Source organism: Conger conger, chromosome 18, assembly GCF_963514075.1.
Source record: "Conger conger chromosome 18, fConCon1.1, whole genome shotgun sequence".
In the NCBI taxonomy this organism is placed as follows: Eukaryota; Metazoa; Chordata; class Actinopteri; order Anguilliformes; family Congridae; genus Conger; species Conger conger.
Window position 1 is genome coordinate 10,219,960 of NC_083777.1, and position 24,734 is coordinate 10,244,693.

The 24,734-nt window shown below is 44.1% G+C and overlaps 1 protein-coding gene across 1 annotated transcript; it reads right to left on the bottom strand.

The window, feature by feature from the left end:
* Positions 1-4,907: 4,907 nt before the first annotated feature.
* On the bottom strand, positions 4,908-24,724 carry gclc (glutamate-cysteine ligase, catalytic subunit). The gene is made up of 16 exons (XM_061227919.1): positions 24,125-24,724; positions 20,479-20,591; positions 18,851-19,033; positions 17,612-17,725; positions 15,854-15,912; positions 15,481-15,617; positions 14,792-14,866; positions 14,106-14,222; positions 13,306-13,444; positions 12,331-12,443; positions 11,246-11,338; positions 9,304-9,408; positions 9,014-9,095; positions 8,409-8,512; positions 7,650-7,770; positions 4,908-5,741 (listed from the first exon to the last, which is right to left on the bottom strand). The coding sequence occupies exons 1-16, from the start codon at positions 24,272-24,274 to the stop codon at positions 5,557-5,559; spliced, it is 1,890 nt and encodes a 629-aa protein (XP_061083903.1). The 5' UTR covers positions 24,275-24,724; the 3' UTR covers positions 4,908-5,556.
* Positions 24,725-24,734: the final 10 nt, after the last annotated feature.

The window sequence follows — 24,734 nt, forward strand, 5'->3', positions numbered from 1 at the left end:
TTGAAGCGCAACAGCACTGCTTTTGTACCTATATCACAATGGAGAAGTATATGAATGATTGTCATAAATCAACTACTGTCAAATTATGCCAGTACCACAATTCAAATTTCACGTGTAATAATACTGTAGCTACTATTGTAGTAACAATGTTTGCAATTGTTAAACTACCCTTTTTACAGTAAATGAAGTTACGAAAAGCACAACAAAATGAATTAATTAATTCACATATTTCTAGCATAATTTCCCAAAAATATGGTATACTTCACTGAAGTTAAATTAAGACATTTTAGGACAAGTTAGTAAATGAACAAGACACCGAAAAATTAGCAAGTGCAAGGTCTACAGTGCGTGTCATGTATTATGAAGAAACAAACCGGTTGTGATTGTGATGTGTTTATTTCCATTTCACTGATTGCAACCAAATGGCTTGAAGAGAGTGCCATGCTACAATGAGTGAGTGCATGCTAAATATTTACACCAAAATGATGGAGCTGCCTATTCTGATTCTTTCACAGTCAAGGTCAAACCCACCATAATTTGTTTTTCCACTTGTTCATGAAACCACGCTGTAAACAGGATAGCAAAATCATCTTTAAACGGTTTTGTGTCTTTTTATGTTATGCCTGAATCCCCTCAGTTACCATGTTTAATTGGAAATAAAAAGCATAAAGAGAACTCATATTGATTAGCACTTAAGATTAAACATGTATTGTTCAATTTTTTTTTAAATTTAAGATTGAGATCGTGGACCGGGGAGGGGTGGTGGCTGCTAAAACATTCACAATTACACATGGTGGTTCAGGCAAGACAACTGGCTGGTCTGGGATACTATTTAGGTGGCTACATAGTGCCCCCCCCCCCCCCCCCCCCCCCCCTTAATTACAATGCCAGTGGTGCAGCCATCAACACATGACTGCACGGTACTGACAAGGACTCAGAATATGATAAATATGTGTAAACAACTTTCCATAAAGGAGTCATAACTGCCCATATGTTGTAAATTAATTTACGCCCATACTTTAAGGAACGTCTTCTTAGAAACTGAATACATAATATGCCTACATTTCCAAACAAAATTTTGGTTGTGATGTCTCAAAACCATTTCTTTGCACTTCCATCTTCAAGAGTAGAACATTGCTCACTTTTCAGAAAGCCTCATGACAGGAATCAGAATTTGAATATTTAAAATATTTCTAAGGAAAATACTTCAACGATCCAAAAAACTCACTTTTGGGATGCAAATGTCTAACACTTGTTCTGGTGTGCATTGCAGTCCTGCCACAGAAATAGCAAATAGCAATAGTGAACAGCTTCAGTGCTGGACAATGACTGCTGATGGTTTAAACTGTAAAATCCACCCCCTTGAACAACTCCCAGCAACACATACCAAACCCTAATCTGGATTATCAGCAAAATTAGAAGTGCCTGTCTAATCCACCATTGACAATCTGCGTCTGTAGCCATTGACAACAGCCTGCGGAGTAAATGGATGCAAGCATGAGTGTGTATACCCATGCCATATCAGGTCCAGTGGGAGTCTTTCCCATACTGAAACCATTCTGCAAATATTAATAGCATGGGACACATCTAAATAAATGGGACAAAAAATAAAAGCGAAGATGAAACAGAATAAAAAGAACAAAGTAACTTTTTTTTCTACTTTAATTATATTGTCATGAGTACATTGCTTTCAGATATTGCTTTAATAATACAACATCACAATTACAAATGCAGTAGATAATCAAAATGGTCTTCGCAAATGTGTAACCGTAGCCTACTGTAGCTACCTACCCTCGTGTTTGTCCGGACAGTTACGAATTCTAGAGCACGAGTACTTTGGCGTAACACCTCGAGATCACATTAGTCAGTAGAAAGGTCCAGAGCGGCAGCTGAATGAATGACACATTCCAAGACCAAACATGTAGTGTAATTTCGATCATCTGAACCGAGAGCAAATATGCCACTACAAAATTAACAGTTCCGGGATAACGCCAGCAGGGGAAACTGAGGATGTTGCGTTACAAAACAGTTATGTAAGGCTAAAGCAAATGTGTCCTGCTTTAGGCTATAGCAGGGGATTGCTCGATTATAATCTATCATTTTGCCAGCCATATTCTGGTGGGTCTAAGTAAAGAATGATCACTTGTGATTGTGGCACAGCTCCAGGTTAGTTAGGTAGCCTATTACGGTTTCAGTGGTTCAGTCTTTCAATGGTTTCAGTCTTATGTTCCAGGTCCAGGAAGTTATGCATCCAACATAGCAACGAAGGCGTCACAGATAAACAAAAACAGAACAACGTGTCTTTGACAATTACACACATTAGCTAGCTACTACCCATTCGCCCTGTTTGGAAAGGCTGTACTGTGCGAATACACAGCAGGACGGGCCGGAAAGAGAAGTCAAGTTCACGTCTGCCAAATTGACTGCACGTGCAGTGCGTATCAGTAACGCCAACATCGCTACCGTTCCAAGAGAGCGAAATCATTCTTATGCATGAACATATTCAAGGTCAGTTCAACTCTTAACTCGATACCTGATCAAATAAAACCGCCATATTTTCTATGTACTCCCTAGGATTTCAGCAGCGTGAAATTGAATTTAGGCAAAAGTTAAGAGTTGTCTAGAAATCCTATTTACAAAAAGGGGTGCTTCATGCATTGCACATGTTTAAGTAAGGTTTAATTGGATTAAACAATTAAATTTAAGGATAAGACAATACATTAAAGATGTTTTTGAAATAGTTGATAATACGGTAGCTTGTTGTGGACAATGCAAGTTCTTGCTGCCCCCTACCGTTCAATATTGCACTAGGAACAGGTATTAATCCTGTCGCTTTTCCTGCATGATGTGAGAAGTAAACCCAACAGATTGGAGCTCAGAAAATTATCCTAATTAAATCTTACAGTCCCAATTCCTCCGATCACTGAAAGGCAGAAGATGGGCGTTTAAAAGACCCTGCCTGTGTCTCTGTGGTTGGGGGGACAACTCCCATCTCCCTCTTTCCACACATGCAGTCCAGCGTTACCATAGCAAGTCAATTCCGATCCCAGCATCCCAGCAACCAGGCTGTCCCTACACCGGTCTTTAACGCACACACATGGCTGCCTGCTTCCATTTTGTATAATTATATGAGGTCAGTTGGAAGTGTACAGAGGGTCACTGGTTGATGTTGCTGGGTAAAACCATGATGAGTGTGGCCTGCAAGCCCACTGTCCCATATCCAGTGATGGAGGGGGGGGCTATAGCTTTGGTGTGGGGATGCATAATGTACCCAATATAGTTCCTTTTTGCAAAAGACTTTGACAGGTTTTGTGTGCATTTTGCTGGGCAGCACCTGAACTGAGGGTAGTGCTCTATAATGGTGCTTTGAGGCAGGATCTCTGAAGGTGTATATTAGATTAGTCTATGTAAATGCGGACAACAGAATTACTACAACACAAGACGTATTTATCTTAAAGGTACAATAGGTAAGATTCTTGTGTTAAAACATTGCTGCAAGACCATTGTAAATCCCTTCCTATCATTGAAAAAGGCTCACTGACATTACCCTCTGCCTGTGTTTATAGTCCTTAAATTCAGGTTTCAAAATATACACTTGATGGCCTGACACTCTGTACCAAAACATTGTATAACTGTACAATAATTCAAGCTCTTTGGTTGAAATTGGTTCTAACTGCCACAGCCACTGGCGTTTCAACGTCAGCGCGTTCGCAGAGAAGGGGTGGGATAAACAGTGTTGTGGTTTGAAGGTGTTTGATGCTGCCATTCCTCTCTAGACTGTTGGAAGTCTGAAATGACCTATTTAGAAATCAGAGTTCAGAAATCACAGATAAAGAACTTAAGAACAGGCTTTCTGAAGGAGGCATATCTGCATAAACTTTTTTTTTAATTGTATAGTCCCAACCTTTACAATAGCCAGATTCCTTTTTGCAAATGCAAATAACATTGGCATTTGGCTAAGCTTCAGTGATACAATGGTTTGAAAGATTCGAAAGGCTCCATCATATTCAGCAGTTGGATTGCAAGTCATTGGTATTTGTCTGAAGTAGGGGCGACATGGCTCAGGCAGTAAGAGCAGTCGTCTGGCAGTTGGAGGGTTGCCGGTTCGATCCCCCACCCGGGCTGTGTCGAAGTGTCCCTGAGCAAGACACCTAACCCCCAAATGCTCCTGACGAGCTGGTCGGCGCCTTGCATGGCAGCCAATTGCCGTTGGTGTGTGAGTGTGTGTATGAATGGGTGAATGAGAAGCATCAATTGTACAGCGCTTTGGATAAAGGCGCTATATAAATTCCAACCAACTAAACATAGCCCATTTGGAAAAGAACATTTGCTAAAAGGCAGTCGGGTAATGTAATCCTTAAGTATTCAACTTATTCTTCAGGGTTTTTAAATGATCCATTGTGAAATACAAAAGATAAGAGAAATCGTTGTCGATATATAAATATATGAATGATATTTACACATACAAGTTATTGTAATATATTATGAATGGAAGTACAAACATACACAAAACGTATGTGCGACAAATTATCACATTCTGAGCAAGAACTGTATTTAATGATGGTTACAGTAAAAACCTTTTCTGTGATAAATGGCAAAATATGTGTGATAATAGAGTCAAACATATTGCGCACATATTGGCAGAACTCTGAGAATTCACCCAAAGTCACTAATCTATACAAGTAAAATGCTAATCAAGTTTATTCACACGGATTGTATGAGCGTTTATGGGTTCCTCTGATAGCCTCAGCTAATATCCTTACAGTGTTCAATAGTGTCGTTAATAGCGTTAAACACAGTTAAACCCCTCTGTTATTTGTGCTGCTAAGAACTTGGTCTGATAACGTGTTGGATACATAAGCTGTATTATGTTATTAAAATTAGATCACATAGAAGGAAATCAAAAAGACAGTACAACTCAGTACAATTTATTCAGAATTACTTTTATATCTAAATCGCCAATCAATAACCCTCACCGGAATATCAATAGGCTACTACTTGCTGTTTTAAGCTTTCCAGTACAATGCAAGAACAAATAGCAATCTTTCTAAAGACACTGCAGTACAAAGCCAAAATATTTATGCTTAAAAGGAAAAATATAATTAATTTCACATACAGATGAAGAGGAAAGCTGGTAGGAACACACCGTTGTTAATGTTTGCAGAGCAATGTAACAGGTCACTGATAAGATAAATCAACTCTAATGTACAGCTTAGTGTCTCATACTTAAATAATCTCACACAAACAGAGAACACAGCTAACACAAACATGAGAGAAAATATATACATACATGTTCGATTGAAATAGTTTTTCCCCAGCTACTAAAATAATCTGTGAAATTGTAAAAATCTGATATATACAAATTGGACACATCAGGGCTGAACACTGCCGACAGCATGCAGCGTGTGCGTCGTTTAAAAATTGCTTCAGTCAAAAGTCAACGGCGGATTTGGACCCCGGGTTCTTCTTCTGTTCAGGTTCAGTATTTGGTCTTCATGCTGAAAGGGCTTTCGATGGGGAGGGCGGGGAGCTGAGTGAACGCTCTGGCGTTTGGGCTCATTTGTTGCGGCGGTTGACGGGGTCTCCGAACAGCTCCGGGCAGCGCAGCTCCCCCTTGGCGATGCGGTCGCAGCGCAGCAGCAGGTCGTAGTTGATCTTGTCGGTGATGACGCTGTCCTGCTTGTACTCGGGGTGCTGGGCCACGTACTCCCGCATCCAGCGAGCCATGGTCATCATCTGGCCTGAGGACGAGGACACCAGCACTTTACACAGGGCCGTCCTACGGCAGGGCTGGCCAGTCTCTCCCTTCAACAATGCCCATCTGAACATTACTCCCTTCAACAATGCCCATCTGAACATTACTCCCTTCAACAATGCCCATCTGAACATTACTCCCTTCAACAATGCCCATCTGAACATTACTCCCTTCAACAATGCCCATCTGAACATTACTCCCTTCAACAATGCCCATCTGAACATTACTCCCTTCAACAATGCCCATCTCAACATTACTCCCTTCAACAATGCCCATCTCAACATTACTCCCTTCAACAATGCCCATCTGAACATTACTCCCTTCAACAATGCCCATCTGAACATTACTCCCTTCAACAATGCCCACCTGAACATTACTCCCTTCAACAATGCCCATCTGAACATTACTCCCTTCAACAATGCCCATCTGAACATTACTCCCTTCAACAATGCCCATCTGAACATTACTCCCTTCAACAATGCCCATCTGAACATTACTCCCTTCAACAATGCCCATCTGAACATTACTCCCTTCAACAATGCCCATCTGAACATTACTCCCTTCAACAATGCCCATCTGAACATTACTCCCTTCAACAATGCCCATCTGAACATTACTCCCTTCAACAATGCCCATCTCAACATCACTCACAAGCCTCAACAATACCCGTCTGAACATCACTCATAGGCCTCAATAATGTCCATCTCAACATCACTCACAGACCTCAACACTACCCATCTCAACATCACTCACAGACCTCAACACTACCCATCTCAACATCACTCACAGACCTCAACACTACCCATCTGAACATCACTCACAGACCAACAGTACCCATCTGAACATCACTCGGAGACCAACAATGCCCATCTGAACATCACTCACAGACCTCAACACTACCCATCTGAACATCACTCACAGACCTCAACACTACCCATCTGAACATCACTCACAGACCTCAACACTACCCATCTGAACATCACTCACAGACCTCAACACTACCCATCGGAACATCACTCACAGACCTGCTAAACAGCTTTCAGTTCTGCAAGAAGTAGTTCCACGAATAATTAAACTACATATAAATTGTTAGAAGTAGAACAATGCTCATTTGAAAAAAGAATTATAACAGCACATTGCCACTGCTTTGTTAATGAAGTCAGTAAGTGAACATTTGCAGTCTCCAAAGCTGCACTGTAACTGGCTGTGACCCTTCGGTGCTGTGGGTGTGGATTTGCACAGGGCTTTGATATCAGAGGCTCATTGCTGCTTATCACACAGCTGCTGAACTGAGAGGGCACAGATAAGACAACACCCTTCTGCTTTATTAAACACCCTTCAGCTAACACAACCAAACACCCTTCTGCTAACACTACCAAACACCCTTCTGCTTACTCACAGTGGACTACACTCCGGCGCAACAGCCTACTCAGTCTACTCACAGTCTGTTCCCCGCCTACTCACAAACTACTCCGTCTGCCAAGAGCCTGCTCACTGACCTACTAACAACCTGCTCAGTCAACTCACCTCAGGCTAACAGCTGCTCACACTCTGTTAAAGCCTACTCATAAGCCTGCTACTGAATACACACTCTACACAGGGCCTAGTCTCAGGTAGTGCCCAGCCCTGGACCAACACTCTTACACAGGGCCTAGTCTCAGGTAGTGCCCAGCCCTGGACTGAACACTCTTACACAGGGCCTAGTTTCAGGCAGTGCCCAGCCCTGGACCAACACTCTTACACAGAGCCTAGTCTCAGGCAGTCCCAGATTGGCTGAAGGCCCTGGAGGCTGAAGGCCCTGGAGGCTGAAGGCCCTGGAGGCTGAAGGCCCTGGAGGCTGAAGGCCCTGAAGGCTGAAGGCCCTGAAGGCTGAAGGCCCTGGACTCACACATACCAGAGGCCCGTTTCTTGATGAGCTTCAGGTAGTTGAGGATGGTGCATCGCGTGTCCACATCCACCTCCATGTTCTCCAGGTAACAGTTGAGGATTGGTATGAGTCCTTGGAACACACCCTCCTAAGAGACGGTACATAATACACACACAGATTATAATAATACCCACACAACATAAATACCAGAATTGCAATAATGCAAATAGAAGCAGTAGAAATTTAAATATTCAATTACCTTTTACAAGAATACAGTAATGGATGACCTGGCACAAATATAAAGACTTAGCAGCAATTACATGGACCACAAATTAATTTCCACAGCGAATTTAACGATAAAACTATGTTTTAACATTTGGAACATTACAGCACCACCATGTGTCCTGACCAGGGCAGCGCTGGTGGTTTGATGCCGCGACCATCTGGGGTTTATACGGGTTTTTAGGAAAGCTACACCCACATTACTTGTATATCAAGATACATGACACAGCTTCTCGAATGAATAAACACTTGCCTCTTGGAGCAACTGAACATAATTCCTGCATGTTGCTCAGAATTATAACAGCACCAAAACACAGCTGCATGCCTCCATTTCAACACTACAACTAATCATTAACAATGAATTGCTGGTAATAAATGGATAATACCAGTGTTATACTGCTGTTGCTAATGTTTCTACAGATGCCACCAGAGGGCACCGCCGCTGTAATAACGGCTGATGGTGGTGGCCACAGTAGCGGTATTGGAGCCGTTTTCAGGACGTACCTTTCCGTTGATGATGGTGTCGATGCTCATCAGGGCGTACTCCGCCGTGTCGCTGTCCAGGCCGTTCGGGGTGCCGGGGGAACCGTCCAGAACCGGGCTGCAGCCTGCGGACAGGAGAGGACACCCCGCTGCTTCACTGGGAGAGATGTACCCTATTCAACCCAGAGGGGTAATCCGCCCCTGGCATTTCTGCTCCTTACGAGCTGGTTGGTGCCTTGCATGGCAACCAATCACTGTTGGTGTGTGTGTGTACGAATTGCTGAATGAGAAGCATCAAATGTACACCGCTTTGGCTAAAGGCGCTATATAAATGCCAACCATTTACCATTTATCATTTCACCCATACTAGTCACTTAGGAGCAGTGGGCAGCCCCTGGGGACCAGCTCCAGGTCTGAGGTCAGTGCCCTGGTCAAGGGCAGGAGTACAGCTAACCTGACATGCATGTCTTGGCCACACCAAGTTTACATGGGAAATAAACTGGGTGCATGCTGTTAAGGCAGACCTTTTCATCACCACGATGGTTCACCGACTTCCAATGCAAAGGCCTTTCTATGAAACTACTGCGGGTCAATATTTTAACTGTGTAATTGGGAGACATGCTCACCCTTGAAAATGTCCTTCCGGAAGTAAAACATGCCCTCCTGGACCGCGTTGCGCTTCTGAGCCACTTTCATGTTGTCATCGACCTGCCGTAGGGCACGAGATGTTAACACCAGACCCTGCCCATCTGTCTCCTGGCCTTCTAGGTGATGACTTCATTCACTTTGGGGTTAAGCTACAGGTTACCAAAAGCAAACATTTCCATTGAAAGGACTCGGAAATGATTATCGAGTTTTGCCTTGGCCTGAAAGCCCACAATGCCCGGTTGCAGTAGAAGCTGTACGGTTTTCCTACCTTGGACAGGGGAATGAGGAAGTCCAGCTTGTATGACAGGATTACCCGGGTCAACAGAACCACAAACACCACATACGCCGAGTTCTCAAAGTCTGTTAGCTGCACCTGGAAACGCAAAACATTTCAAATGTTTTTTTTATTATTGGTACAAAACTACGCACTAACGAGCAAAATAAATATTGACAGTAATCACAAGAATCACTGCATTTGTATACAGTCAGGACAATTTAAAAGCCATCACTCTTATTCTGTATCTCTATCCATTACCACTAATCACACAGTCTGCAAATAAGCTTCACCAATCTTTACAATACATTACATGTCATTTAGCTGATGCTTTCATCCAAAGCAAGTTACATTTGATTAGACTAAGCAGGAGACAATTCCCCCAGGGGCAATGTGGGGTTAAATAAGCTACATCACGTGATTGGCCAGCGACTCATGACAGCATTCAAATTCCAACTGCCCTGTATGCAAGCATACTTCTGCTCAACAGTGAGAGCTGGTTGGGAGGGCAGTGCAGTCATTGGCTGTCGCTGTGATACGTTGCCGGAGGCTCCTAGGGAGCCTTGGTCAGAAAGAATCCTCATTGTGTGTTGAAACCTGTTACACATTTCTGGGTGCATTCCATCTGCGAGTTGTGAAAATGAATATCTTTATGTAAGAACCAAACAGGAATAACCTACCCCCATGCTGGAAAAATTAGGGGGGGGAAATCAATCTACAGTATGCTACATAATAATGAACACACTAATTTTCTCTCAAGTACATAATGTAGTATGGTGTGAGCCAGCTTGCAGTTAGGAGCGAGTCTGTTTCAGGTTCATAAATTCACACACAGCAGTTATAATATCCAGAAACTTCCGTTATGCCTACTATGCAATGGTCTCTGGGCTTGGAGGTTTGTTTTAACCCTTTCAATCCCAAGCCCAATAATAAAGTGGCTTTGGTTGAGAAAACTGATAATTTAGTAGTGTTTTAATAGGGGCTCAAAAGAATAGTACAGCTGTCATTTTGAGAAGTTGAAAGGTTATGAGGTCGAGAGGGGCATATGGCACAGATTTTACGGTAGCTATGCTTGAGAGCCACATGGCACTGTTGGGCGTGAAAGGGTTAACAGAGTGTACGTGTGTGCACCTATGCTGTACAGTAGACTGATAAAGTAGTGGATTGACTTTGCCAAACACCTCAGCATCCAGCAGAGGGCAGCAGTGGTGCATTACAGTCTGTAATTTACGTCGATCTTGTCACACGGATAACGAGATTCTGCTGCGCTGCGATTGCGTTTAATTAAGTAAACAATGAGCGTGTGGTAGGGCTGGGCGTTATAGCCATCTCGGTACATTGAATATTTTTATAAGAACTATTTCTGGCAAGTGGCAGTAGGTTTTGTTCCTTCTTTTCATGTTTAATCATACTTCATACGATAACATCTCCAAACAGAAAAGCTTCCGGGGGAGAAAAAACATCAGTTGTATCTACTCAATGTTGCTTAACTTAACAAAACACATCACTTCATTTTCGCTCTTCATCTTTGTAGTCATGTTTTTATCTACCACATGGAAAGAGTAGCTGTCATATCAACATTGAAAAGATACGAGTGATGTTTCTCCCCTCTCCCCTCTCACCCCCCCCAGAAGAATTTAACACCGGATCTAACACCACATCCCGGAGATAGTAGTTACTGCAGTTACAAAAATAATGCATTATACCGCAATGCCTATATCGCTCAACCCTAGCGTGTGCCATCAGTTCAGAGACGGAACATGCCATTAGCTTACACAGCTGATGAACTGGGGCAGTATCTTGGCAAGCCAATCGCATCACTTCGGTTTGATGTGGCTTGCAGTTATAAAACTGCGGCAGGCCAACAGGAAGCTTGTTATACTGTCACCCTTAATGTCCGTGAGACACCCCCACCCTCCACCGGATGCAGACTCACCTCCATTGGGCGGAACTCCACCCTCCAGCCGATGTCTGAATTCGGGGGCGGTGGCTTAAACCGCATCGTCTGCCAGTTGGTGGACTGCAGGTTCTGCAACAGACAACACCACTAAGCTGAAAACTCTTCTGTTATACAGTCTTAATCTTAGGTTTTAAGAAGATGGAACCATTGTTAACTGAACATTCCTATGCAGATGTAACAATCACCATAGGGGGCGACATTGGCTCAGGCTGTTAGAGCAGTCCTCTGGCAGTCGGAGGGTTGCCGGTTCAATCCCTAAGTGTCCCTGAGCAAGATACCCAACCCCTAAATGCTCCTGACGAGCTTGTCGGTGCCTTGCATGGCAGCCAATCGCCGTTGGTGTGTGAGTGTATGTATGAATGGGCGATTGAGAAGCATCAATTGTACAGCGCTTTGGATAAAGGCGCTATATAAATTCCAACCATTTACTATGGGTAATTGAAAGCAATGTTCGAGGACCCTTAGAATTCAGAAAAACCCTTCTATAAAAACCTACTCTTCAAAGGGTTAAGTGCCTGATGATACAACCCACTATTTAGCTTATCTGAAATGGGCTGAACTACTTCCTTTGTGTTTGTCTTATTATAGAGCGGAAACCTGCCGGGGATAGGTTCAGTTCTGAAAGGGAATTTGGCCTGAATTGAATCAACGTTTGATCTTAAGGCTGACTTTCAAATAACGCAAGTGTCCCTTTTTCTCCAAAAGTGTGGTGAATTGACAACCAATCACAAGAATTAACCTGCTGGGCTAAGATTTTTTTTTTTTGTATTTGAGAGTCAACGTTATTGGGGACGAATGGGAAAAACTGGATCTGTCAGAACACATTTACCACAACATCAGAGTTCAGGGTTGGAATTTGAGAAATTAGCTGCAGGGAAGGACGACTATGCAGGTGTGACCAAATAGTATCTGAGCTTCGGCATGAAAAGAACATTCAAATCGGAAAAGTAAATAAACAATGCAAATGGCGGTTGAGTCTTGTGTGCTCGACGTGTGCGTCTGCGGTCAAGCGCTGAAGCCACGAGAACATCCGTTAGCACATGAGAGCGCACCACGCTCACCTCAAAGTGGTCCGATTCGTTGGCGTCGTCCAGGTGGATCTTCTCCTCGAAGAGGCTCAGAGGGTCCCGGATGAAAAGGTGGGCTACGTGCTGAGCCAGCAGTTTGTCGATGCCTACAAAAATTTACCTCAGTTTCACTCTAGAATAATAATAAAAAATAAAAACATTTTGTACCATGAAGGCCTCAATGCTGCCATCCTGTACAATGGCAGATTGTTGGCTTCCACAGTGATTCCATGATACATTCTGTGCAGTCCGTAAGTATTTGGACAGTGACACATTTGTTGTTGTTGTTGTTGTTGTTGTGTGCTCCAGCACATTGAATTTGAAATAAATCCACGACTACAAAGTTAAAGTGCAGACTTTTAGCATTAGTTTGTCCAAATACTTACGGACTGCTGTGCCTCAAACTCTCCCACAAGCGGATAGAGGACAGGCCTGCAGGCCCCAGGGCATGTCCTGCAGGTGTGAACTGTGGCTACCAAAAAAACACCGACGTGCCCAAGAGCCAAATGCAAATAACTTAATTTGCTTCTAAGAGTGATCAGCGCTTCATGTTTCCCAACAGTAAAATGTTCACATCAATGAAGGCATGGAAGGCCAAGATGTTGCCAGGGATAATGGTTTAATGTATTTCATGGTTAAACTGAAGACTCCAGCATTTTGACGTCTGTCTACACTGGGACAAACTACAAATTGAAATATAATGAAGCTCGACATTTTGCTCTCGTTTAAATATCTTTCAAAAGTGAATAATATTTCATGATATTTGCACATGGGATTCAGTAAAGACATGTAATGGCAAAATGCAGGCAGTGGTAATTGAAAATGCGTGCTGGAACTGAAGTGTACATCATGAAGCCAGTATGCATTTTCCCTCCCCTGCAGAAGCGCAAGGAGCATGGAAATGCACTTTAGCAGAATGAAGGCGCTCCCTCTCATAGCCATGAGCAATCGCAGAAGCCGGCACGTTACCTGCGTCCAGAAGCTGCTTGTTGATGTCCTCGTCTATCGTCAGATCTATGTCGTTGTATTTCTCTCCGCAGGGGGAGAGGTAGCTGTCGATGGAGTCATATCTGGATTTAAAGATTCGGTATTTGTTGTTTTTCAGGGGCTGGGAAAAGAACCAAGAAATGTATTTAAACGAGGGGTGAAAATTCAAGTGTGGCAGGGCTCAGTCTTGGAGTGGAGTGGGGCATCAGTTATGTGGGTGTGCGCGCAAACTCACTTTGATGTTTATGACACTCTGGGTAAATGCCAATAATGTAATGTAATGCGATGCAAACATCCAACTGCGGAAACGGACTGCAGGCAACAACATGTAACACAGCGCATGCATCTGGTAGATGGCTTAAATATAAAAAAGCTATTCCTTTTTGCAAACGTATTTGCCCCTAAAAAAATTAGTTTTTATATGAAAAAGGGAAAGTTAATAAATAAAATAGAAGAAATAGTCATTACTACAATAAATACAGAAGTTAACTCCTATTGCCCATTGTCATCGAACAAGAGGCAGCTAAGAGGCAGCTCAATCACTGCCACTGAATACATTACACAGTAAATGAGTAAATGTCTTCTTACACAAGACTACATTATGTGGTATAAATGCATTTATTATTCATAAAAAATACCATTATTGTTCATTTGCACAAATGGCTGTTGACCAAAATAAACTAGGGACTGAACATTAAACCTCCGGCGGTCCGATCCACACGAACCGCACGACCGCGGCGAACGACAGCACAGCGGGCCGCCGGCGGAAGGGCCACTCTCACCTCTAGACCCCGCTCCTCCTTCGTGCGGTCGTCCACGGAGGCGGAGATGACGCCCCAGCGGCAGTCGATGTCGGAGACCAGGCCCCTGTAGAAGGGCGAGGCCGCGCTCAGGGCCATCTGTAAACAAGTGCACTGTCAGCGCGCGCTGCCAAACCGCAAACCGGCAACGGGAAGTAAACACTCAAAATGGTCGCTCTGCTGCACGCAAACTCGGGCTGTGTCCGAATCAGCCTCCTAACTGCTGGGTCGTCAGAGGGTACTACTACAGCTGTACTAAGCATACTGCATACTGTTTAGGGCATACTTTTTAGTAGTGTACGTGATGGGGAGTATGCTAAAAATATTCTCCACAGTACTGTGGAGGGGTCCCAAGACGTTCCACCCATGTGCGGCCATCCTCACACACCAGTGTAGTGAAGCAGTGCTGCATTTTAAAGAAGCTCCACATCATATTTATATGACCGATATGGCTGTTTACTTCCAGAAAAGCATGCTCCCGAATGAGAGAATATTCAGTGAAATCCCGGAAATAGGTACCATCATCCTGGGATAGTAAGTACATTACATTTAGAGAAATTTACAGGAAGGCAAACCATTATTACTGGCTAAGTGATACGACAAGATGCTATGAAATGTGTCTTCTCCAAGGGTAAGGTGATAGGCTGCTTCTCATTTTATGAACTTACCACAATCGGGCATATTGTAGCCAGCTGGTCATACAGGTACCTTGCCTCATAAATGCTACAAGCCTGGAATGTTACCTACAAAGAACAGAAACATCTTTTAAAAGTACAAAAAGGAAGTTTACCAGGAGAAGAAACAGCAAGAGAGTGGTGGTTTTCCTTTAGTCGCTCCGTGTTTATCCTTAAGTAACCCTGCGAAATACGCTGCTCTCAGCTTTCAGAAGAGAGGAAAATAAACATTTTCTTTCCCTGGACTGGATTAGCAGCAGCAGGAAGTGGGTGCAGTTGTTTGGCCTTACAGGAAATCTTGATACGATAAATCAGGGTGTGCCTGAAGGAGCATGATAATTCCCACGAAGGCACGATGTGAACAAATACTGTGACATGGTGCATGAACCAAGCCTGCAAGATGCGCTATGCTACGTTATACTATGGTATGGTGTGCTGTTATGGTATGCTATGCGATACCATGTTATGGTATACTAAGTTATGGTATGCTACACTATGAAATGGTAATGCTACGTGATAGTATGCTAAGTTATGACACGGTATGCTATGCTATGCTATGTTATGTTATGCTATGCTATGCTGTACTAAGTTATGGTATGCTACGCTATGAAATGGTAATGCTACGTGAAGGTATGCTACGGTATGCTACGCTATGTTATGTGTGGTAACGCAGGCGAGTTTACCTGCAGGCAGCAGTTGCCCATCCCAAATCCCATGGCGTCCATGTAGATGTGGTCAGGGAGTGCCGCCCTTTCCGCCTCTCCGTCATCTTCAGGGAATTTTTCCACAAATGGAGACGGGGTGTTCTTGTCCTTAAAAACTATCCGAAGGAAGAGAAGGCAAAGAAAGGAGGAGGACATTAAAGGGTCAATTAAAATCCACCTCACCTGGGCTCTGGAGTGCCAGGGCGTGCGTGTTTTCATTTCCGCACTTCCCAACGTCCTAAATCGGACATATATCACATACACGTATTCCCTTAAATTACGAAAAACTCAGAGAAACGCTTGTTCGTGTAAAACAAAAAACACAGCCCAGCCACTTTGGGGAGGTACTCACTGGGCACGTTGATCACCACCTTCTCCCCCCTCCTGTGACGGATGTTTCGAGTCAGATTGCTGGAGAGCAAAAATATAAATATAAATATAAATATAAATATAAATATATATATATATATATATATATATATATATATATATATTTAGCATTTTTTAATCACAAGGCTTTACATTCAAATTAAAAACATGGAAGTTCAGGAACAACAGAAATAATTGACCAACGAAAACGTGTTTACCACACAGAACTTCCATAGTGTAGTTTTACTCATTTTCATACAGAGCAAACAAAGGATTTCCTGTATGTAACTGCATGCACCCCTGCCAACCTGTAGCACTACTGCCCTTCAGTCAGTGCAAAGTACATGAAAACACAGTATGTGCAGTGTTATCACAGAATACAATGTTTACATGCCACCGTAATGTCATGCTGACTACGAAGGTCACGTATGGTAATGACAAGCCAACCCACCCACGTTGAATAGACAGACATCGGGATGTTATTGCTGTGCCTCTGTGGAATCTGCAGCATGCACGGCACATGGGACAACGTCGCAACACACGCACTGCAGAATGTTCTTTTCAAATTGGCCGTAACAAATTCCACTGAGACTTCCCTCTATCCGAGCCAGGAAGGTCAATGAACCATGGAGACTTATCAGACTGAGTTGAAGACGAGGCATGAAGCTTCGCTAAGCCTGTGTTTTGGCAGTTTCTCTGGCCCTGGCTAGCTGCCGGTTAGCCTGTGTTTGGGCAGTTTCTCTGGTCCTGGCTAGCTGCCGGTTAGCCTGTGTTTGGGCAGTTTCTCTGGTCCTGGCTAGCTGCCGGTTAGCCTGTGTTTGGGCAGTTTCTCTGGCCCTGGCTAGCTGCCGGTTAGCCTGTGTTTGGGCAGTTTCTCTGGTCCTGGCTAGCTGCCGATTAGCCTGTGTTTGGGCAATTTCTCTGGTCCTGGCTAGCTGCCAGTTAGCCTGTGTTCGGGCAGTTTCTCTGGCCCTGGCTAGCTGCCAGTTAGCCTGTGTTTGGGCAGTTTCTCTGGTCCTGGCTAGCTGCCAGTTAGCCTGTCTTCGGGCAGTTTCTCTGGTCCTGGCTAGCTGCCGGTTAGCCTGTGTTTGGGCAGTTTCTCCTGTCCTGGCTAGCTGCCGGTTAGCCTGTGCCGGTCAGAGGTCAGAGTCTGGGTCAGGCCGTGTCTGTCCATGGGACAGCGGGCACCTTGTTGTTTTAGCCGGTTCTGCAGCGCTGGTGGCGGTTGGGGGACGCGGGGGGAGGTGCGGGTCACCCTTAATCCCCCATTCATTGGTCTGGCTCTCACCCTCCACAGTCATCCCTCCCCTGCCCCAACCGTGTTACATAACACTGCCAACAACAGCCTAATGCTCAGAGCACGGCCTTCATCCACATCCAGTCCCAGGCAAACACTTCACTGTCGAGTTGAAGGCAAGCATCTGAACTCCACTGAAATGGTTCCATTGTTTGATATGTTTGATGTGCTAGATACCGCGGTAATGACTCATGCACAAACTGCTAATGTGCAACTTTTTCAATGGAAAGCCCCTGTGTATGATCATCGAATAATGGCACACACCACCCAAAACTTCTACACAAATCTCTTCACTCTGATAATGTCTTTGATCGATCTCTTGGAGGAATTTATTGCGAGAGCCAGGAGCGAGATAAGCAACACTGCCAAGCCCATGCACACCACACACTGCACACTACATATTGCACACTGCACACTACATACCATATACTATATACTACATACCTGAATCTCGGGTGCCTGTTTATAGCCTCGTCTGGGAAAAAGAGAGACTTGGATGCCCCTTTGTCAACTGGAGTGGGCTTGAACTCTGGCGAGGTGAAACCAGGGCAGCCCAGCCTAAAAACACAAGGGTGTCAGGTTGAAATGATGTCTACTTGGCCCGGAAATTCAACTGACCCGGTCAAGCTGCCATCCTCAGGTGAGCTGCAGGAACGGAAAGTTCTCCAGTTAATCTGCAGAATTTGCCCAAAGGCGATACAGAACAGAAGAACTAATGTTAGAGTTAGAATTGCACTTTCCCTTAGCACCCATTATCCACTCAAAGTAGAGAAGATTTGCTAGAAGCTGAGGTTATGTTCAGAGTCTAAAACCTGATTTATTGTTATTCTGAGCTAGCCTAGATAGCGAAGACTGGTTTCCACGAGCCTCTAATACCGAAGTACATGATCACTGTGTGGCGTAATGTCAATGGAAAATCAAACAAGGAGCTAGGCAATTATTAAACACAACAAATATTTAATCTGGTCGAGGATAATGAACAAAATGAGCCTAATTCACTCAGAGCCATTTGTGGGTCAACAGTATTCAGCAAGAGAGTGCAACATCGTTTAAGCCCAGCTACCCTTAATAACCTGTTGACAAAGTTGTCAAAATGAAACTTTTTTTTCTCTGCTATTCTCCATACGCGTTCAGTACCTCAGCTTATTTCCTTTTCACCAAAACACTCACCTTTCATAAATGTAGTAGTGTGTAGTGTGTTCGTGTAGGAGGCATGCCTCCTTTGGTCCCGTCTGTGTACAGGGCCTCAGGTGTGTGTCATTACATGACAGTTATTTGGCTGATGTTTTATCCAAAGTGACTGACAGTTGAGTAGACTAAGCAGGGACCAATCCCACTTGGAGCAATGTGGAGTTAAGGGCCTTGCTCTACACTGGGGCTTGAACCACCAACCCTCCACATCCCGGTCAAACACCTTAGCCTCTAGGGTTTTGGCTACCCCATGTTAGGGACATGGTAGACGTAGAGAACGTGGCTTCTGGGGCGAAGGTCTTGATGGGCTTTGACCCCCTGTGACAGGATAGTGCGCCTTTGTTACGGGAGGGAGGGGGTCCAGTGACCTCACACACCTGGTTACGGGAGGGAGGGGGTCCAGTGACCTCACACACCTGGTTACGGGAGGGAGGGGTCTGCTGACCTCACACACCTGGTTACGGGAGGGAGGGGTCTGGTGACCTCACACACCTGGGGAATGACGTAATGGTGCAGAGCGTCTCATGTGCCTGGAGGACAGAGGAGGCCTCCTTCCTGCGCTTCTCCATGTTGTCCTCCACCGTGTTGAACTCGGACATGGTCCCCCCGTACGGCTGCCCGGGGGTGCCCTCGATCATGTAGCTGCCGTACTCTGGCCTCCAGAGCGTTGGGTGGCTGTGTGCGCACACAGACAGACACAGACACAGACACACGCAATGTTATTTCAAATGCCGGACATTCTACGGGCAGACAATACCAGTCACCCATTAAATGTCCCTGGGGGGGGGGGGGGGTTTGGTGGGGTGATGGAAGGGGCTCACTGTCCAACGCTGGCCACATGACAGGCTTAGCTAAACTCTCAGACCAGTTAAACATGTTTTTAATCTGTGTTGAGCCCCTATCTCAGTGGGGGAAAAGTGCTGTGTGGGGCACTTCAGAATGTGCAGCAGAGAGGCAGTAATGAGGAATGACACAGCCCAGCCCCCAGATCTCCAGCGGCTTGCGCAAGCACATTCGTACAATGCGCACCACCTCACGATGCATGCATTTACTTTGCTAATAAAAGAGCAAACAACATGTTTACATTTTCGCACCTTGGGCTGCCGCACTATTAACACAAATCACAAGAGAACGACCGTATCTTTAATCAGCGCTTAACCTTCAACCGCGAAACGTTTGTTTTAAAGTAGCGAGTCTCTTCCTTTGGTCGGCGAATGATTTCTTGATACTTTTTCACCAAGTGATGTATTTTAGAACAAAAACAAGAACAACGTGAGCCAGAAACTAAAGAAAATCCAAAGTGCTTTCAAAATTAATTTTTCAAATTGGGACAAATAAAATAATAATGGCATGAGCGAAGGGGTGGTTGAGTTACCCAGCTCACAACAAGCGGTTTCGAATTGCACTGTACCAAGGACAACTCTCCACAACAATATGGAATGAAGGATAGTTCTGTGTAGCAGAGGAACTGGACACTCCTGTGGGTTTCTCACAAATTCATAACGACAGAGCGGTAGTGAACTTCAGCTTGCCACAAATTCTCAGGTAAGTGTACAGAGGAGAGGCCAGCTCACATGCTCTCAAATTTGCCTTCAGGCAAAACCAACAAGAACACGGCCCTGCAGAAGAACCGATGCAATCAGTGAAAAGTAGAAGCACGCAAATGGCCCATTTTATAAACAACGTTACGACGATGGCATCCACCCCCATAGGCACAACTGTATAGTCATAGTCATATCTGGGCCACGTTCAAACGTAGAAAATGTTTATTTAGACAGAACATCCCGTTACAAACCGTGGGGCGGACTGACTGACATAGCACGGTTTGCTCCTAAGGTGTCAGATAAGTCGTTCTCCGGGCTTTAAAGCATAGGCCTACCTCATTACTGATTAGGGCTACACGCCCGACACATCCACAAAACGGGAGCAAACATAGCTCGAAGGCTGTTGCTAAACGTCGCGCACTGCTGAACATACCGTTCAACGCGGAAACTGTAGCGAAATGTTTTCAGATGGGACGCGCCCCAGCTCTACAGACGTGAGCGCGGGAGGCTTGCTTGTTGGGTTGGCTCTCGAAAAGGCCACCCCTTTGTGAACAGTGCCGTTCAGAGTCCACTTACTTTGGGTTGGTGTTTTCACCTTTGTCCTGAAGCGTGTGGAGCACCTCGGCTCCGTTCAACACCAGGCGAACCTTCTCATCCTTCTCATCCATCGCTATCAGCATGTACTCCACCTAGCAATGCAACAAACAAACAAATAATATAGCAGTTTATTATAGTAACATAGCAATATAGTATAGAATAACATTCCTCTAGTGTATTTTTTAGATCAGATAAAGATAAGTTGAATTACACTTCATGAAAACATTGCGCTTGTCCACACAAAAATGGTTCAATACAATCAAAAATAAAATAAAAACCTTCCAAAAATATGCTCAGGCACCAGCTTTGGGGTATCTTTTAGGAAGTAATAAAATGTTTGAATTTTCAAGCCAATCTGGGCTTCAATTTTCTACTCCAGACAACCAGGAAATATAACCAACTGGGTATCAAAACAATGTGCAGTATAGATATCTAGCAAGCCTGAACTTGTTCCAGTAAAACACACAACTAGTCATTTCAGGAATCTGTTTGTCATACAAACTGGGGTCAGTTGAAGTGCAAACTTTCCGTGAGCCAGGACTCAAACTCTTCTTCTAAAGGTGAGTCACAGCGCCGGCCAAATACCAGGCTCCTCCCAAGATAAAAACGGGACGCATTTGCCACATCCCTTTCCGTTTCAGCGGACGGGTTGTCTTCGACTTTGATTGGGCTACCCTGTAATCCCCTGTCTGCACGTGGGATTATTCTGAAACAACAACATTCCAGCGTGTTTGAAACGAATGCACTGTGACAAGGAGAAGGCTTGACAGACTGAGGCCGACTCTGGATAACGCCACTGCTAAACGCCATATACTTATCCCATTGAGCTCCGAACATCTCGGTGTCAGAGCCCATCGTATCAGCCGCAAATTACATTTTTTACATTACATTATTGGCATTTGGCAGACGCTCTTATCCAGAGCGACGTACAACAAAGTGCATACCCATAACCAGGGCTAAGTGCGCTGAAAGACCCTAGAGGGAAGTACAATTTCAATTGCTACCCGTACAACAAAGACAAGGCTTTTTTTTTTTAATCAACAAATAAACAAACAACAAAGCAAACTTAACTATCCAAATACTGCTTACCTAGCCAACTAAAAATACCAAAACACAAAGTAAATCACAAAGACAACAATTAAGGTTCACAGGGAGGTAGGGAGGGATGGGGAGAGGTGCTGCTTGAAGAGGTGCGTCTTCAGTTTGCGCTTGAAGGTGGGGAATTGCAAATTGTATAATTAGTTTGGATTAAAAACTGTGAAATGTCATTATCGCGTGATCAGACAAAATGGACAGATGAGCAAACGAATACAGGCCAGGAAAGATGTGTGACCGACGAGCACAGCGTCGCTATTCAATGCAAAGCCAGCCCTTATCGGCAGAGGAGGCACACAGCTTTCAATTATTAATGACAGAAATTAAAAGTCCCCTGCATAGAACCAGGATTAGCCAAGAAGACAACGTGTCACAGTTACGCCTAAAGTGTCCCGCCTGACCCAGGCCAAGCCAACGTACAGGTAAATGTTGTATCGGCTCAGTAGAAAATATAATAAAACGCTAAATGAGGTTACATTGCAGCTGTAATTATTTACCCCAAAATCAGGTAATCCCTGTAGGAATGAGTTATTCTTCTACATAGTAACCCAATCTTAGGGGACCAAAAGTAATTGGACAATTAGCTGCTCAGTTGTTTCTTGGCCAGCTGTGTATATTAGTTCATGCACAAGAAAGCTAGAGTTGATTCTAGGTGTGGAATTTGTATTTGGAGTCAGGTGCTGTTGCCTCTGAGCACGAGGACCAGATAAATGTCAATACCAGCTCAGCGAGCCATCGTGAGGCTGAAACAACTTGAATAAATGAGAGACTTAGCCAAAACATTGGGTGTATCAAAATCATGTCTGAAATATTGTCATGAACAAGAATGCACTGGTGATCCCAGCAATAGCAATAACCTGGTAAACCACAGAAAACCACTACAGACTATGACCAAAGAATACTTTTAATTGTGAGGCAAATAAAAAACGTAAGACGTAAGCACAGATGTATCAAAAGACTACCACTAAATCAGCATAAGCTCACAAAGGGTTCACTGCAAGATGCTAAAAACTGGTCAATCTCAAGAACAGCCTGGTTAGTTAGCTAAAAAGTACATTAAAAAACCTCTAGTGTTCTGAAACAAAGTATTGTGGAAAGATGAGGTCAGCATTAACCTGTACCAAAGTGACGGAAAGAGGGAAATGTGGAGAGATAAAGAAACTGATCCAGAGCACTGCCTCATCTGTTGAACTTGGTAGGGGTAGTGTTTGGGCCTGTACAGGTGCTGCTGATAATGGCGGACTTGTCTTCGTTCATGATGTGACCGCTGACGGCAGCAGCAGGATGAACACGGAAGTGTACAGAAACATCTCATCCCCTCCGATCGAACCCAATGCGTGAAAACTCATTGGACGATGCTTTATCTTGCAGCAGGACAACGACCTGAAGCATACTGCTACAGCAAGGGAGGGTTTTTTTTTGGGTCAAAACGTGGAATGTTCTTGACTGGTCAAGTCGATGAATCCTGAAATTCAAATTAATATGCATTTCACTTGCTGAAGACCAGACCGAAGGAAAAGCCTCAGGACTGGAACAGACCAGAGATCGCACCCTCAGGGAAAATCCCCAGCCATCACCATTGATGTCTATCACAAAGTATGCTGCAACACTGCACTGTAACCTTATTCATGTCCGTCGGGTTTGAAATAAAACCAAAGTAAAGTAGCTCACGGAGCAACTTCAACTCTGACTACAACCATGATGCAATCCAGCCTCCGCTTTCAAGGAAACAGGATTAATTCACAAATTATAGACTTCCGTCAAATACGAAAAATCTTTTCAGGAACAGGAAGCCAGTTTTTCTGACGCCAAATGCATCTTAAATCACACAGAATTGACCAAAACACACAAAAACATTCAGAACGTTACACTAGAAAATCCAGTTAAACTTTGTGGGGTTTGTTTATTAACAACAATATACAGATATGATCACGGTACATTTTTGCAACAAAACACTGGACGATTCAGATTATGAGTGCGCTTTCGGAAATACAAAAAATATAGATTAAAATAGGATTCTGACAAATAACGGAATATTTTCACTTAATGTGTAATTATATTTTATGATACATTTATCGTAAAAACTTGCAGATAAACCCTTGGTATTTAATTAGGAAAGCGAGAAAGTATGGCGGAAAATCACGAGTATTATGAGAAGCGATTTTATCTTCAGAAAACATTGCGCATTGACCTGACAAGCATGGGGACCCAACGTCGACCGTAGCTAAACATCGTAGCTACTGCCTGGCGACGCATGCACCTGCTACACTACGGCAGGCAGAGATCTTATAACTTTAAAGGGCCTACACAAAATGTCTAAGAATGGCTGCAATAGTCCATCTGGATTTCGTCACGCTAGCAACAATGTTTGACCGAAACAAAGCTACATGTATCCATTCTGAATGAAAGGAATACCAGCGCAGCGAAACATGTAACTGTAAACTGCAGCGCATGCCTAGTGCTTACAATGAACACAACAACAGCAAAGTAGGAAGAAGATAAGCACTTTATCAGTGTTTCTGGGTCTTACCTCGTCACCCCATTTTAACACATCCTTCTGCCGATCTTTCACCTTGTTGTAGATGTTGAGAAACTGAAGGATGCCATGTTTTCTAACATGATCAGCGTACTTTTTAGTCTCTTCCCAGTTCAGTGGAGACCCTTGTGACAGCAATCCCATACTAGCACAAATCTGCAGTAACAACAGACTTGCCGGTGTAAGTCCAACGACGCAGCTAGCTAGCTGTGCACTGCAAGTCGAAAGCTAATTAAATTGAATCGATGTTTATTTTATTGATTTACTGTTCACCACTTCCAAATGAGATTCCAACCTCTTGAATTTGAGCTAGCTAGGATTATTAGCTAGTCAGCTAACATACACGAGGCCTTCTCACATTACTTATTAAAAATGTCCCCAACGAAAACTAACTCGAGTTTAAGGTTTATCTTCTGCGCCAAGGCAACAGTACCACACCGAACAATGAAAAGTGAATTAACACAGTAATTTGTCGCGGCCGGAGGTCGGAGCTCCTCTGTGTTTGAGCAGTGAGTGAAGGCTACTGAAACACAGCGCGCTCAGTCAGTCGCACACTCACACACACCTCCTCGGTCGGCTTTTGAGTGAAATCGGACGCTGCCTC

Coding starts and splice junctions, on each gene's coding strand:
- gclc (XM_061227919.1), bottom strand. CDS start 24,274: ATGGGATTGCTGTCACAAGGGTCTCCACTGAACTGGGAAGAGACTAAA. Junction 15,618..15,853: donor GGTGGTGATCAACGTGCCCA/GTGAGTACCTCC, acceptor TCCTTCGGATAG/TTTTTAAGGACAAGAACACC. Junction 9,409..11,245: donor TGGAGTTCCGCCCAATGGAG/GTGAGTCTGCAT, acceptor TTGCGTTTCCAG/GTGCAGCTAACAGACTTTGA.